Below are 16,484 nucleotides of genomic sequence, written 5' to 3'. Positions count from 1 at the left end.
CTCTATGTATTCTGTGCTGCATGCTTTACGATGTGTAAAATTAAGTATTCTGCATATGCAAGAAACCCATGATGAGTACGTTTGGCAGTGTTATTCCTTATGAAGTAGGAGAAGCAATAACTTTTTTTCCATCTGATTACGATGAATTTGTTTAAAGCAGTGTTTCTCAACCTGTGGTCCATGACGATGGGACAGGTGGTCCCCAGGCAGACTTAAATTAATTAAATAAATATATATTTTTAATTATCCAAACAAATTAAAATTGAATAAGTAAGTAAAAATTCTTAAAATCAAGTGGAGACTTAAAAAAAACAACAAATAGTATCAGAATGTTCAAAGGCGGAAGCAATAAACCTATATTGTTCTTCACTTCACTCCTCTTTTATTACTTGTCATTTTGGCACTACAATAATTTGTAGCAGAAGAATAAGATGGGTGAAGTGAACAACAGTATAGTATTATTGCTTCTGCCTTCCCTTGCTGTTTTGTCGGATTTGACACATTTCAACCAATTGCTTGTTGTTTATTGATTTTTATTACTGAAGGTTTTCTTCCTTCAACCAAGGCTCAGTATACCTTCAGAAGCGTTAAATGATACTTGGACAGAGTGTGCCATGAGTTAATCCCAGTATTTATATATTTTCGGAAACGTTTTTTAATAATGGAAAAGTGGCTTAGAACTAGGACTTTGAAAAGAAGGCAAATGAAACAGGTGTTGCTAACCCTAATTGTGATACACGTGTTGTAACGGCAAGTAAATCTGATACTATTAAAGTAGAAGAAACAAGCAGTTCAAAGAAAAAATACAGTAGGAAATATAACAGTTCATATTTGGAATATGGGCTTACTTGGTGTGGAGATGAAAGTGAACAGAAACCTCATTGTGTTTTGTGTTATGAAGTGCTGTCGAACGACTGCATGAAACCTGAGAAACTCCGACATTTAGAAACTAAACATTGTGATGTGAAAAATAAGCAAATTGAAAAAAAAAAGCCAATTTCAGCGACATCAAATCATGGGAAAGATGTAGTTTCGGCCATCGGTTTGACTAATAGCAAGGCACTGGAAGCATCTATCTCTTAAGTTTGCACATAGAGAAAACAGGAAAAATTTATTACTTCCAGCAATAAAAGATATGGTAAAAACTATGTTTGGCAACAAGTTACTAAAAGATGCTGATTTGACTCCTCTTTCAATGACACTGTAGGTCACAGAATTAATGATATGGCAAGTGACGTAGACTCTCAATTAACCGAAAGAGTTAAGAAGAGCCTTTATTATGCATTACAAATAGACGAGACTACTGATGTTTTTTTTTTTTTTTTTTTCATGTTGGGCCCCATATTTGAGAGGTTAGCTGGTCAACCTATAGTACTTTAAGTACTGTATATGGGTAGTGGGATGGGCAAGGAGAAACTTGTTGACGTTAGATTTAAAAGCTTGTATATTGTATTCCTTAGGAAATACACCAAGGGAAGACTGTTCAGCAGTAGCAGGGATGAAGGAGGAGGAAAAGAAACTTGTTCAATCAAGGTGTATTGTGAAGGGATGTTGGGCAGTGGCTGTATGTGTTCCAATGAGTTTAGTACAAAGTGGGGGAATTATTGATGCTGTTTCAGATGAGCATTTTCCATGAAAATATTTATAGAATATACAAATTGCAGAGACTAAACGCCCATGTGAAAGTAGGGGGAGTGAGTTGGTAAGCGATGGATCATTTATCAGTCTAATTACTCTCCACTGTATTGAGTCGAGGATTTTGAGAGAGCTTTTAGTAGCCCAACTCCAAATGAGAGAACAGTATTCGATAGCTGGGCAGATTTGTGATTTGTATAAGGTTATCTGAAGTGAAGTAATGTCTTGAGTGAAAGAGAAAGCCTAGTTTTTTGGAAGCTGAGGATGCAATGGTTATGATGTGTTTATGCCAGGAGAGGCCTGATGTCACGGTAATTCTGAGAAGAGAGATTTCATCTTGTCTGGGAATTTGAGTGCTATCAAAAATAATACTGGGGGAAAATGGTTCTTTTTTGTGAGAAATAAGACAGGACTTGGTTTTACTAATGTTGAAGTTGACAAGGTTATCTGCGCCTCATTGGAGAATGTCTCGGAGGTCCGAATTAAGGGAAGTTGTGGTTGAAGTGAGTTGTGTAGGGTAAGGTTTATCAAATGAAAGGGAGGAGTGCAATGTGCTCTCATCTGCAAAACTGTGTATTGGGTTGGAGATCAACTGAAGTAGGTCATTGATGTACAGAAGGCAGAGGGTCAGTGAGAGAACTGAACCTTGTGGGACACCAGCATTAGTTGGATGGTGGTAGGATAGGGAGCCATCTACCATCACACATAGTGTGCATCTAGACAGAACGCTGGCAATCCATATGCAGAAGTCCCGAGGCAGTCCAAATGATGGAAGTTTGCTTAGTGAGCATTTGTGCCAGACCCGGTCAAAGGCTTTAGAGATATCAAGTGCAACTACTTGGGATTTGCCAAATTTTTCCATGACAATATGTCCATAGATTGGTGATATATGAGAGCAGATCACCTGTTGATCGGCATCAACGGAATCCATGCTGGTGGTCGCTTAATAGTTGGGTACCTTCAAGGTAGTGTAGGAGTTGAGAATTGATGGTTTTCTCCATCACTTTAGATAGGATTGAGTTGAGTGCGATAGGGCGGTAGTTAGATGGCAGCGATTTGTCACCTTTTTGGGAATGGGTTGAATATAGGCCAATTTCCAGGCTTTGGAATATATACCAATGGAGTAAGAGAGTGTGTACAGACAGCATTGGAAGAGCAGTCAAATCAGCATCTTTTAGTAACTTGTTGCCAAACATAATTTTTACCACAGATGGTGTGCAGTTAATATGCTACGTAAGATATGCACATGATAACAAAATTTATGACGGTATTCTGTTTTGTAGAACTTTGTCATCCTGAACAACTGGAGAAGAAATATTTCACACTCTCAATAATTACATAATGCACAAAGGGATCCAGTGGGGAAAATGCATGGGCTTTTGTTCGGATTGAGCGCGTGCCCTTACAGGCAGGCAAGCATAGTTGGGGGTTGTTTCTATGGTCAAGGAAGTGGCTCCGGATATGAATCGGGTATATTGTTTCATACGTAGGGAATGGTTGGCCTCCAAAGGAATGCCACCAGAATTTAAAACTGTGCTATACAATGCTGTAAAGCTAGATAATTTTATTAAGGCTTGACTGCTAAATAACAAGTTATTTTCAGTATTCTCGAAGAAATGGACAGTGAATATACGAGTACACAACTTTTGCTTCATTCTGAAATTCGCTGAAATTCCAATGGCAAAGTACTAACAAGCTTATTTCAATTAAGGCACAAAGTTTTATTGTTTGTAAATGAATGTAATTCCAATTTTGCAGAACTCCTTGTTGACGAAGCATGGTTATCAACACTATCCTATCTTTCAGACTTTTTTTTTTTTGAAATTAAATGAACTAATCTCTTCCTTCAGGGAAATTCTTTAACTGTTCTTGATGCCTACGACAAATTAAAGGCATCCGAAAAAAAAAAAAAAAAAACGTTGTTGTGAATTAATTATGTAAAAGACAGATAATTTGCACCTTTTCCAACATTGGAATCCTTTTTAGTGGAAATTTGTTGATTCTGAGTTTCTGGAAAGGATTTGTGACCAGCTCAAAACTTTGAAACAGAATTTTAAAACATATTTTCCGAATAACTTTTATAAGAAATTTCTGTTGGTTCAAGATCTATTTCAGGTTTATAGTCACGAGAACGACCTTTCATTATCGAAAAAAGAACAGTTAATTGAGCTTTCAAGTGACAGTGGGCTTAAAATGCAATTCTGTGATCTTGATTTGGCTTGATTCTGGATCTCGCCTTCAGTGAGAAGTGAATTTCCTGAATTATTTGAAGAAGCACTGAAAATCGTCATGCAGTTTTCTACAACCTATCTTTGTGAGAAAGGAGTTTTACCGCTCCTTCAAATAAAAACAAAATACAGAAATCATCTTAGTGTGTGTGCCGATCTTCGACTGAAGTTTACCAATATTGAGCCAGATATCCAGCAACTCTGCAAAGGCTGAGAAGCTGAACCATCTCATTAAAAGTAAGTAGTAACATAATTATATCATATTTTTTATTTGGACTATAGTTTCCGATTATTCTCGTTACTGGTTTTGGAATTAACCCATTTCCAAAATCGGACAAAATCGAGGATGAAATGACAGTTACACAAAGTGACGTCACGGTGAGTCTCAGTTCTGCTGGCGAGGAGGATAGCTGTCTGTGTCCCTTTTAGCAAAGTTCCATATCTCGTACAGTCGCTTGTGAGAATATGCGGCTGAGCACACCAAATCCGTCGCATGCAGACAACAACATCTGTACGGTCATGGATTGTACAGAAACACACATCACAACGTAACGAATACAAGCAGTACACACGACGGATATAAATAAAACCACCACATGATTAATGAATCTGCCAGATTTATGATGACCACTGTTGTGCCTCTGGATAAAACAGAGCGGATATAATTAAAATGATGGTATATAATTTATACCATCATAACATGATTAGTATAAATCACATGCGTACGGTATATACCTGGAGGGAAAATGCACCCGACCATGTGTATGGCACTTTGCGACTGACATCATGGGTTGGACTGTTTATAGATATCAGGAATGACCTCACATTACAGGATGTCTTAAATTTTTTTGATGGTCATGGAAAACTCCTCAGGGAAATTAAGGCAATTCATATTGGCCGGAAGTGTGTGTGTGTGTGTGTAGATCGGGGACATTAAAGGCTTTGGGATGTTCTGAGTGAAAGTTTTGGGTATATGCAGGGGATGGTTTGGACAGGACATGGGATGTCAAGTTCGTATTCAATATTATGATGAACGGAGTAAGATAAGAACAACATTTTTCCCTTGTCTCACAATGCACTTAGCAAATGGAACAGTTTGCAGGTTGAATCAGAGAGTGTGTGAAGATAAAAGTTGTTCTGGGGCTAGCTTCATGAGTATGGGCAGATGAATGAGGATGACATATAAAATATAAAAGTTGCTCTGGGTAGATGAATGGAGATGAAAGATAAACGTTGTTGTGGGCAGATGAATGAAGGTATTAGCGAGACAGTGCTGACATTCCCCATGGTACCAACAGCACTAAAAATGTTGTTGTGGGGTGAGCTTAATGAGTGTGGGCAGATAAATGGGGATTTCAGCAGGACGGCGCTGATATACCCATTCATTTGCCCACAGCAAATCAGAAACTGATACCCTTTATTTGTTTAATAAAAATTAACTTTGTTCAGTGATGATACACTTTTAATCGTTTGCTTTCAACTTAATTATGTTTCCATATGTATTTGTATATGTAAATGTTATATGTATATGCTTGAAATTCCACATACATTTAAAAAATAAATAAATAACTTAGTGGTCTGTAGAATTGTTTTAGGCATTTTACTGGTCCTTGGGCTTAGAAAGATTGAGAAACGCTGGTTTAAAGAATTCAGGTTAAAGAAATTAGCAGAAGGATTTGGAGTTGGCAAGAAGGTTAGGAAGTTATTTTACGTATAATGATCTCTCAATGGAGCGCTACGAAAAATTCACGAGACAATTGGATATTTGTTTAGCTCCATATTATGAACTTAATAAAAAAAAATTGCAGCATAATGGTAAGCAATGTCCTATTACTGACTTCTTGATAACTAAACCAGCTGAAGTATGCAATGAAAATTATACAAATGACGTCGAAGAGATTTCAAGTGATGACGACGTCTGACCACTCGTAAATAAAGAACATTACATTCTTTTAGTTTTGAAGACAGTGATGACGATTAAAATATGCACTTTATTTTATTTTGCCTAAAACATTTCTGCATTATGTGCAATGAAGTTTACATACATTTTATCATTTTTATAAGTTTATACTATGTATTTGTTTCATAGTTTGTTTTCTTAAACTTACATGAATTACCTGAAGTAAATAAAAATATTGTTTTGTTGGATATGTCATTGCTTATATAATTTTAAAAAAAAAAATGATTTCAGAACATAACCCTACTTTTTCTATGAACTGAGTCTTGCATAACGCGATTTATGTAATGTGACATTTCCATGGAATCTAACATCTGTGTTATATGAGGGTTACCTATAAAAGTATGTATGTAAGGATGTATATATATGTAGAAAGTATTTTACCTTGGGTATAATAAATGTTAAAGATACCAAGCTATTTTAAACCTGGTTTTACTCCACTTCCCAAGTAAGCAAACAGACAAGTAAGTCAAGTTTGCGCCTGCAAGTATTGCAAGTCAAGGCAACTCGTGGGAAAGGTGGATAAGCTCTGATCACTATTCTTAATATTTACCCTTAATGCAAAGCACATCTTCTGGAGGAGATGTATGATGCTATGTATTAAAGGCAAGGGGCCACTACCCAGACCGGTTTCGATCTTATGAATAAGTAAAGCCATCTCTAAAAATTCGGACGATCCCTAGCCCACTCAATTGTGGGCGAAAGCCCGTCCATCTCAGCGTTGGCTCTACTCAGTGATGGCTTTCCACCCACCACCACCAAGCAGAACCGCTCATATTCCGAAGAAAAGTATTCACCGACAAAGCCTCTCACCGGGCCGTGCCGGAAAACACTTTCCCCGGAGACTCAAATTGCTCCCTTAAGGCAAAAACTTTAAGAGAGCGAACTCATAATAGCCCCCACCGGCTGCGACCTTTATTGAGGTCTCATCAGTGGGAGCCAGGCTAGCAATATCAAGATTTTGATAATACAGAGCTTATAAGTATTTTACCAGAACAAGTTTACCATAAGGTGTTTTAACCTTATTAAATAAAAATCTCAGGATGAGAGATAGATGTAGCAAGTATTTTACCTTGGGTATAATAAATGTTAAAGATACCAAGCTATTTTAAACCTGGTTTTACTCCATTTCCCAAGTAAGTCAAGTTTGTGCCTGCAAGTATTGCAAGTTTAGGTGACCCCACATGTAGTGCAAGTCAAGGCAACTCTTGGTAAAGGTGGATAAGCTCTGATCACTATTCTTAATATTTAAGCACATCTCCTGGGCTCCCACTGATGAGACCTCAATAAAGGTTGAAACCGGTCTGGGTAGTGGCCCCTTGCCTTTAATACATAAAGGTAATTATATATCTCCTCCAGGAAATGTGCTTTGCATTAAGGGTAAATATTAAGAATAGTAATCAGAGCTTATTCACCTTTACCACGAGTTGCCTTGACTTGTACTACGTGTGGGGTCACCTAGGCTAGCAATACCTGCAGGCGCAAACTTCACTTACTTGTCTGTGTGCTTACTTGGGAAATGGAGTAAAACCAGGTTTAAAATAGCTTGATATCTTTAACATATACAGGGTGTTCGGGATAAATTTGACAGTTTCGTAAGAAAAAAGAAAATCTTCTTTGTATCTATTAAATTTAATGAATTGACAAAAAAACATTACAGGCAGAGTTAATTACAATACTATCAACAAGATTTTCTCAAAATAACCACCATTAGCATCGATCACAGCTTCAATTCTGCTTCGGAACCTCGAACAAGCTGATGCTACAGTCTCCCTGGGAAGGGCCGCAAAAACTGTTTTAATTTTATCCATTAACTGGGCTTTTGTATTACTGGAAGTGCGATTGGTGTCTTTTTCAACTGCGCCCCATACAAAATAATCCATGGGGTTAAGGTCTGGGGAGTTTGGAGGCCAAACATTTGGACTGGTGAAGTCGTAGAAATTTTCAGACAACCATTTTTGACTTTTCCCAGAGGTGTGGCAAGGGGCCGAATCCTGCTGCCATACATATGGCCTACCATTGGCTACCCTTGTTATCCAGGGCTTGACTACAGTTAGCAACTCCACGAACAAAGCCCGAATTCCAATGCCAGGGTTTTTCAACACCTGTTCCTGCAGATTTGCGAGGAATTCTGCTGTACGAACGCAATCAGATCGTCTGCTAGGGATCTTTCTTCTTGCTACATCCTCGTAGTCACCATTGCAAGTCTCTAGTTCATGCCTGATTGTTTTTACTGTATTCAGGGAGCATTGGGCAGCAGTCGTAATATCCTTATTTTGATGGCGGGCACGAATCATCATGATACAAGTTATTCTCTTCCATGATTCAGGTGGGTTCCAGCTATCCATCCTTTCTGACATCTTGTATATGAATGAAGAAGGGTCCAAACTTTTAAATGAAGAGAAGTGTGTGTTAATACATGTAACTTACGGAAAAATATAATTAATTATAAATATGTCAAATTTATCCCGAACACCCTGTATATAGTCACATAGAATGAAAAATTGGCAAAAATAACAGAAACAAAACTCAGAGGAAAACACCAGAGACCTGACTTTTTTTTTTTTATGGAACTAAGTTTTCTAGATAGCCTACATACATATAATGTGCCAGAAAGTGGTTTATGCTACTATGCTAAAGTAAGATTTGGAGAAAAAACAACGTATTTGAATCCAGGCAAAATTTGAAGTGGCTTGAATGGATTTCTACTTTCTTATAAGTTTAAACAAGTTATGGGTGTGTATTCCAGTTGGAATGTGTGTGTGTGGATGTTTTTTAGGTGGTATATGAATTTCATATTTGTTCTGTAGAGCAGTGTTTAGATTATCACATCCTTAAACCCAATGATACTAATGATTTTAATGTGTAGACATTCTGCATACAAGGTTTTATCTGCTAGAAAAATAAGGTGAGAAAAGATCCCCCCCCCCTAGCAAAGTGCTGCTTTCTACGATAAATACTTCATCCATCTCCAGTAATAACATTAGCATTGCTGATGTTAGCTACATGAATATAACCATACCAATTTCTCTGTATTAACCGAGTTTCTTATAGCTATGCCGTTTTATATAATTGGATATTTTGTTCCTATTAAGCAATCAAAAAAAAAAAAAAAGATTGTTTTATCAGTTATATTTGACTATTGCTGTATTTTCATTATGTTTAGGCATTTGTGCAAATGTAGGTTAATTTTACAAGACAACCCCCCCCCCCTAAAACATATTTGCATTCCATGTTATCACACCAAAATTAATATAGCAATTAACATTAATGAGCAAACCAAAGAGATATCATATACTTTGAACAGAGAAAGTTAAATATAGTTAGTACTTTTAAATAAACATATACTAAACTTAGTAAAATGTATAAATATTAATTATTTTTTATTTCACTATTTTGATCCGGTTTTCATCACTTATTTATACTCAGATTTTAGTAATTAGTTTAATAACTGTAGTATCCCTAGCTTGTTTATGATAAGGTATCACTCCTACACAAAAATTTATAATCTCGATTCTACTTATATATAGAAAAAAAATTCAAACTGATTTCAAAAATATAACTTTCTCTTTTTATTACAGAGAAACGATCAAAACACATTACTGTTACCTGCTTGATATGTGGCACAAAAAAACGCTTCCTCAGCAGATATAATTACCACTTATGGTACAGTAAGCCAGAAGCAGAAGTTAAATCATCAGTTGGTAATAAAGAAAACTGAAAGCAGTATATTGGATTTAATCTTAGTTCTGGGACCAAAGTGAAATTAGATGCAGTTTGACTTCATATATCAACCTGACTTCCATTGCAATGCTGTGAATGGGAATCTGCTAAAAGTGTCCTTTTTTAAAATTAAGAATATAAAGTTTAAACAGATGTATATATGCTTGGTAAAATAAATAACAGGACTCCTGTGGTGGTAGGCTATAATTTATTTTAATAAGAATAGTAATATGGTCATACATTTGATTTCCACATTTTAATTCAACTGTTTAATATATATATATATACACACACATACTACAAGGATCTTGCTGTCTAATGAAACAATTAGATGTATGTTATATTGGTGATATACAGCAATCCCTCGTTATTAATGCACCCCCAATTAGTGCGTTTTCGATACCCAAATTCGATTAGTGAGCCTCTAAAATTTAATTAGTGCACCTATATACATCTTAAAAATAAATGTTACAGATTTTAAAAATTTTCGATCTATACATTTTTTATGGCTAACTTTTTTAAAAAAAATCACTCACCAGGATGAAATAATTTAGTTACCGATTTGAAACATTTTACAAGGTTATTTTTTTATGGCATACTACACTATTTCCATGTATGCTATGTTCCAAATTTATTACCGCCAAAATTTATGTCGCCTGCTTTACATATCATTTTGCTGATCATATCTCGTGCAATTGTTTTCTTTTTTATTTTAAATTATTTTCCTAACCTTTAATCATGAGTAAAAGAATTAGTGAGCAAAAAATAGAAGTGTGAAAATGATTCGAAAAAAATCCGATTGGAAGAAAAACTTGAAATTCTTCTTCTACTATGCGTTATTCCTGCTTCCCATGCAGGGTCCGCAAGTTACTTTAGATGCGACTTCTTGTTAGTACTGTACTACTCCCAACCGACCCGTCGTCTGGTCTGCCGCTGGGGGGATATATTTTTGACTGTAGAGGCATATGTTCATGGGGCCGGTTTGCCTGTTTGCGGGATGAAAAACTCCAGATAAACTGGCGGAAAAAACCCTACTCACCGCGCCCAAGACCAGCTAACTTGGCTATGCCTGAGGAAGATCCTCAAATTCCTCACATCTACAACGGGAATCGAACCTGGGTCACTCCTTCCCCCGGCATATGGTTGCGAAGCGCAAAGCCACTAGGCTAACCACGCGGTTAGAAGAAAAACTTGAAATAATAAAGAAAAATGAACAAGGCGAGTGCAGAACAAAGATAGGACAAGAACACAAAAATAGGTGAATCAACTGCTGAATATAAAGAGAAAGATAAGGCTATTTCAGTTCATCATGCATGCACTCGAAATCAAAGTATTATAATGATCATCATCATCATCAAATTCCTGCCATGTACCCTCAAGGGGTGTACAGGATATGACAGTACTACATGAAAAAATTACATCATTACTAACTTCCTATGTACAATTTTCCTCCAAATCAGTCTGTTACTTGTCAAGACTCCAACATTATCAGATCTTATATTTCTATCGTCTAAGGCACTTTGTACAGTATCAATCCACCTATATCTTGGTCTTCCTCTGGGTCGTTTTCCTGCCAACCTGGCAGAGAACACTTGTTTTGCTAATCTTTCCTCTCCCATTCTATTTAAGTGACCATACCATCTGAGATTAGCTCTGCTAACGCATTCCTGGATGCTGACAATGTCAAGTTCTTTCCTAATATCCTCATTTTTAATATGATATTGCCATTGATGCCATCTGTTCACGCCTCTAATCTTTCTCAGGACTCTCATATCTGCGGTCTCTAGTCTTTGGTCAAGTGTTTTACTTCTGACCCAGCTCTCAGATCCATAAGTTAAAATTGGTTTGAACACAGTCTTGTATACAGCTAATTTAGTGTTCCAACTAATTTCTTTCTTATTCCATATGAATTTATTCAATTGACTTCCCACATACCAGCTTTGCTGATTCTGTTGTCTATTTCTATATTTAGTTTACCATCTTCAGTAAAAATTGTGCCTAAGTAGCTGAAATGTGTTACTTGTTCCACAGGTTCTCCATTCACAACACAGTTGACATTTTCAATGATTCTGCCTATTTTCATTGTCTTTGTCTTTTTATTGCTGACCTTCATACCATATCTATTACAACAGCTATTCAATTTAGTCAGAGAATCTTGCAGACTTGTAGCGGATTTATTTAGAAGTATAACATCATCCGCATAAAGCAAAGAGCTGACATTAACATCTCCAATTTTGATATCAGGTTTAATACCACATTCCTTCATAATGTGATCCATATAGATAATGAATAACAGAGGGGATAATGTACATCCTTGTCTCACACCAGATTTAACATTAAACCATCTTCCTGTACTTCCTTCAATTCTAACTGCTGACTCACAACTCAAATAAAGACTAAGTATTGCTTGATATAATGCCCCATTGACACCATATAACTGCAGCGTATTGAATAGCTTCTCTCTTGGCACCTTGTCATATGCCTTTTCCAAATCGACAAAACTTAAATACAGATCTTTGTTATATTCCCATGCTTTCTCGACTATTTGTCGTAAAGTGAAGATCTGATCCTGACAGCCTCTATTTGGCCTGAATCCAGCTTGTTCTTCACCAAGCTTTTCTTACACAATTCTTCTCAACCGTTTCTCAAGTATACTTGCATAGATCTTGCCAGGAACACTCAGTAGGGAAATACCTCTGTAATTCTCACATTCAGTTTTATTTCCCTTTTTATATATAGGTACTATGAGAGCTCTACTCCAATCATCGGGAATTCGTCCCTCTGTCCAGGCTTTCTGAACTATGCAGTGCAGCCACTGTAAGACTCTTATACCACCATACTTCAGCATTTCTGGTCGAATATCATCTACTCCTGCTGCCTTTCCACATTTCAAGCCTTTGATGGCTTTTTCTACTTCAAGTATGGATATGTATTCCTGACTGCATGCCTGGTCAGTGTTTTTTATCACTGTGCTGTCATCACTGCTTGTTTCATTTAGCAGTTTTTCAAAGTAATTACTCCATACTTCAAGGATCTCTTTTTCTCCTGTTTTCATTTCACCTTTATCATCTCTAATTCCTTTTACAGCACTCTTTCCTCCATTCCTAAGCTTATTCAACAACCTCCAGAATATTTTGCCACCTTCTTGATATTTATTTTCTATATTCTTGCCAAAGTCCTCCCATGACTTTTGTTTAGCTAGTTTTACACACTGTTTAGCTTTCTTACATTTGTCTCTGTATTCTGTAAGGGTAAAAGCTGACTTATTTGCCAGGAACTTTTGATATGCTTTCTTCTTTCCCTTCACTACCTCTTTAACTTCCTGTGTCCACCAGGGAGTTCTGATTTTTTTATCCTTGCACACAACCTCACCACATGCCTCTCTGGCAGAATCAATCAATGTTTCCTTCAGAGTTTGCCACTGAATCTCCAAGGTTTGATTCCTGTTCTCAAACTCTTTCATTTTCTTTTCAATAATATTTCTGTATTTTAGTCTACAGTTCACATCTGAGAGCTGCTCAACTTTTATTCGCTTTAAAACTTTCTTACATGTTATTCTTTTCAATATGAAATTCAATTTAATCCTGCTCAAGACTAAATAGTGATCACTTCCAATTTCAAATCCTCTGTACACTCTGGTGTCCTGCACCAGGGAGAAAACATCACTATCAACAATAACATAGTCAATGAGACTTTTCTTATTCCTAGCCTCTTCTCTCCATGTGAATTTGTGCACATTTTTATGTTGGAACATGGTGTTAGTAATAACCAGTCCATGTCCTGAGCAGAAATCCAACAGATATTTGCCATTATTATTAGCTTTGCTCTTTTCTCCAAATTTTCCCAAAATATTTTTGTATGTCTCACAATCATTTCCTACTCTACTATTTAGATCCCCAACAAGGACCAACTTTTCATTTTTCATTGTGTCAGTTGCTTTTTCTAAAGCCTCAAAAAATTCCTCCACTTCTACCTTAGTAGAACCTTCTGTGGGACCATAGGCACAAATAAGTCTCATTGTCCAGTTTCCCATTCTCATATTTGCCCACATTACTCTACTTGAGACTGACTGCCATTCAAGAAGATTAGCCTCGTATTTTGTGTTGAATACTATGGCTACTCCTTCTTTTCCTTGGTTGTCATTGCCTGAATATAACATTTTGTATTTATTGCTCAGAAAGATCTCACCAGTTTTGATCTTTTTTGTTTCAGTCACCCCTATTATGTCGATCTGGTACTTATCTAATTCCTCAGCTAGCTCCATTTCTTTGCCATTCAGGCTTCTTATGTTGATAGTACCGATCTTTAACTCTGGTGATGTTGAGTTGGGGTTTGTTTTCAGATTTGTTACAGTAGCTGACTTTTCGCTGTTCGCCCTGGTTCCCTGGCGAAAACAACGGGGGCCTTGTTTAACCGGGCGACGCCCCAGCCGGCATGAAATTTTGTCATGTTGTACCATCATTTTTTATTTTGGTTTAACCAATAAGAATACAATTTGGTCGGCTAAATCCCAAATTGCCAGCCCATCCTCGTTCGTTCAGTATCAAAGTAGATACCCAACAGGGTGCACCACGAGAAGGTGAGGATTGGACATTAGGTCAGAAGCCCTGGTCGGTTCTCCGCATTCCTGTAAAGGCTATTATAATGATTGAATTTCTAAATAACTTAGGGAATTAAAACAACGTAGATCCGAATATAAATTAAATAATACTTTAATAGATATTTCCGATATTTCGGCAATGTCTCATTGCCATTTTCTAAAGGAACTTAACAAAAGGCAGGAGCACAAACAAGCTCTAACAATATAGTAACTGGAAATGAAGATATGAAGCTATCTTTCTCCTAGAAGTCCTGATGGTGCCCTCTGGCGGGCTAAGTAGGCATTCTTGGCCGTTGGGCTGAAGGTCTGCTGATGTATGCCTCCCAAATTTGGGGCAGTCGCATACAACTAAATTTGTTGAGGTTTGGAGAGTTTCTTAGGGCAGAGGCTGATTCCATAAATAATCTTTCGAATTTATATTTGCTCCAGTGTATTATTTTTGCTTTCTTCCACCGTATTCTGTGGCGAGGTCTGCAAGACCAGAATGGCTATATTTGTAAAACCGGATGTAGTCCTTGTGTTCAGAAATTCTGATATTCGCTGTCCTGCCTGTTTGGCCAAAGTACGACAGTTTACAACTGCAAGGGACCTGGTATACACCAGGTAGGTCTAGGGGAAGTGGTTGGTCTTTGGTAGAGCGGATAAGGGATGCCAATTTTCTGTAAGGCCTGTAACAGGAGGTGAGGTCATGTTTTTTAGAATTTTGGTAATTTTTTCAGAGGTGCCTCGGATGTAGGGAATGATGATGGATTTAGAGTAATCTTTTTTGTGGAGGGGGGGGAGCTGTGGTTTGTAGGTTTTAATATTTTTTGGATTTTTTTTTGGGGGGGGGTAGCCATTGGCTGAGAAAGTGTTTAGGGTGTGATTTAGTTCAGTGTTAAGGGCTATGTCATTAGAACAGATTAGTTTAGCCCTGTTGTATAGTGTTTTTACCACTCCATATTGTTGTGAGGGGGGGGGGGTGAGATTGTTGGTGGATGTATCTGCCTGTATGGGTGGGTTTTCTGTAAACTGAGAAAACCAAAGTTCCATCAGGCTGGCGGGTGACTAGTGTGTCTAGGAAGGGGAGGCAGTTGTTTTCCTCTTTTTCCAGGGTGAACTTGATTCTGGCATGTTGGTTGTTTAAGTGTGTGAGGAAGGAGAGGAGTGTTTCAGAGCCATGTGGCCAAATAGCGAACACATCATCAACGTAGCGAAGCCATATGGTTGGTTTTTGTGGGGCAGAGGCTAAGGCTTTTTCCTCAAAGGTCTCCATAAAAAAATTGGCTAAGGGTGGGGAGAGTGGTGAGCCCATGGCTGTCCCCTCTATTTGTTTGTAGAATTTTCCCTGCCAAACGAAATAGCCTGAGTTCATTGTGAACTGAAATAGGGCTGAGATATCAGGAGAAAATTTAGCTTGGATTTGCTCTAAAGTTTCCTTGAGTGGGACATTGGTGAATAAGGAGGAGACGTCGAAGCTGACCATTATGTCATTATGTTGGAGTGTAAGGTTTTCTATGCTGGCTTTGAAGTGGGCTGAGTTTTTTATGTGTGATGGTGTGTTGCCAGTATAGTGTGTGAGCTCTTTGGCTAAATATTTAGCTAATTTGTATGTGGGGGAATCAATGCCATCCACTATGGGACGTAATGGCACAATTTCTTTATGTATTTTTGGGAGTCCGTAAATACGGGGGGGGGGGTATAGAGTTAAACGGTTTTAATCTGTTGGTAACTTCTACAGGCCAAGAAGTGACTTTCTTAAGGAGGCTGTGAAGTTTTCTTATTTGTGAGTTGGTGGGATTGTAATTGATAGGGAGGTAAGTAGCCCGATCTAATAGGAGAACATTCAGCTTACCTTTGTAGTCCTTTTGGTTAAGTACTACAGTTGCATTCCCTTTATCCGCTCTGGTGATAACTAATTCTTTATTATTTCTCAATTCCTGTAGGGCTTCAAATTCCTTGTTGGATATATTGGTTTTGGGTGGTTTTGCTATGGAAAGGACACAAGCTACATCTAGTCTTACACTATTGGCGATTTGATGTGGAAGGTGGCGGATTCCTCTTTCAATCTGGATCATAATATCCTCACTTGGTATTTTTTTGGGAGCAATGGCGAAGTTGTGGCCACGTGAAAGCACGTTGAGAGCTTCAGGCTTCAGGGTGACTGAAGAAATTTTGATTACGGTGTTGGTAGCAAGTTCTGGATTGACGGTGGAATTCTTTTTTATTAATTTATCGAAATTCTTCATCTGTCGGCTTCGTATCTTTTCAAATTCTTTGTCTGCGGAGGCACACGAGACGTCATGTAAAATTGTCCACAGTATTTTATAATATAATTCGTATAATATAATATAATTCGTAA

At 37.4% G+C, this 16,484-nt stretch overlaps 1 protein-coding gene across 1 annotated transcript in view; it reads left to right on the top strand.

Annotated features, from left to right (window-relative positions):
* The window catches only part of LOC150102864 (ribonuclease P protein subunit p21-like), a 61,577-nt gene extending 51,841 nt beyond the window's left edge, over positions 1 to 9,736 (top strand). The window contains exon 4 of the mRNA XM_090398261.1: positions 9,402 to 9,736. Within this exon, the coding sequence (XP_090254387.1) occupies positions 9,402 to 9,541 (140 nt within the window). The 3' untranslated portion in view covers positions 9,542 to 9,736. The remainder of the gene's footprint in view (positions 1 to 9,401) is intronic.
* Positions 9,737 to 16,484: the final 6,748 nt, after the last annotated feature.

This window comes from Typopeltis vanoorti, chromosome 9, assembly GCF_054136105.1.
Source record: "Typopeltis vanoorti isolate ZY-2024b chromosome 9, IOZ_Tvanoo_1.0, whole genome shotgun sequence".
In the NCBI taxonomy this organism is placed as follows: Eukaryota; Metazoa; Arthropoda; class Arachnida; order Uropygi; family Thelyphonidae; genus Typopeltis; species Typopeltis vanoorti.
The sequence above is the reverse complement of the archived record's forward strand: the minus strand, read 5'-3'. Positions and strand labels throughout refer to the sequence as shown.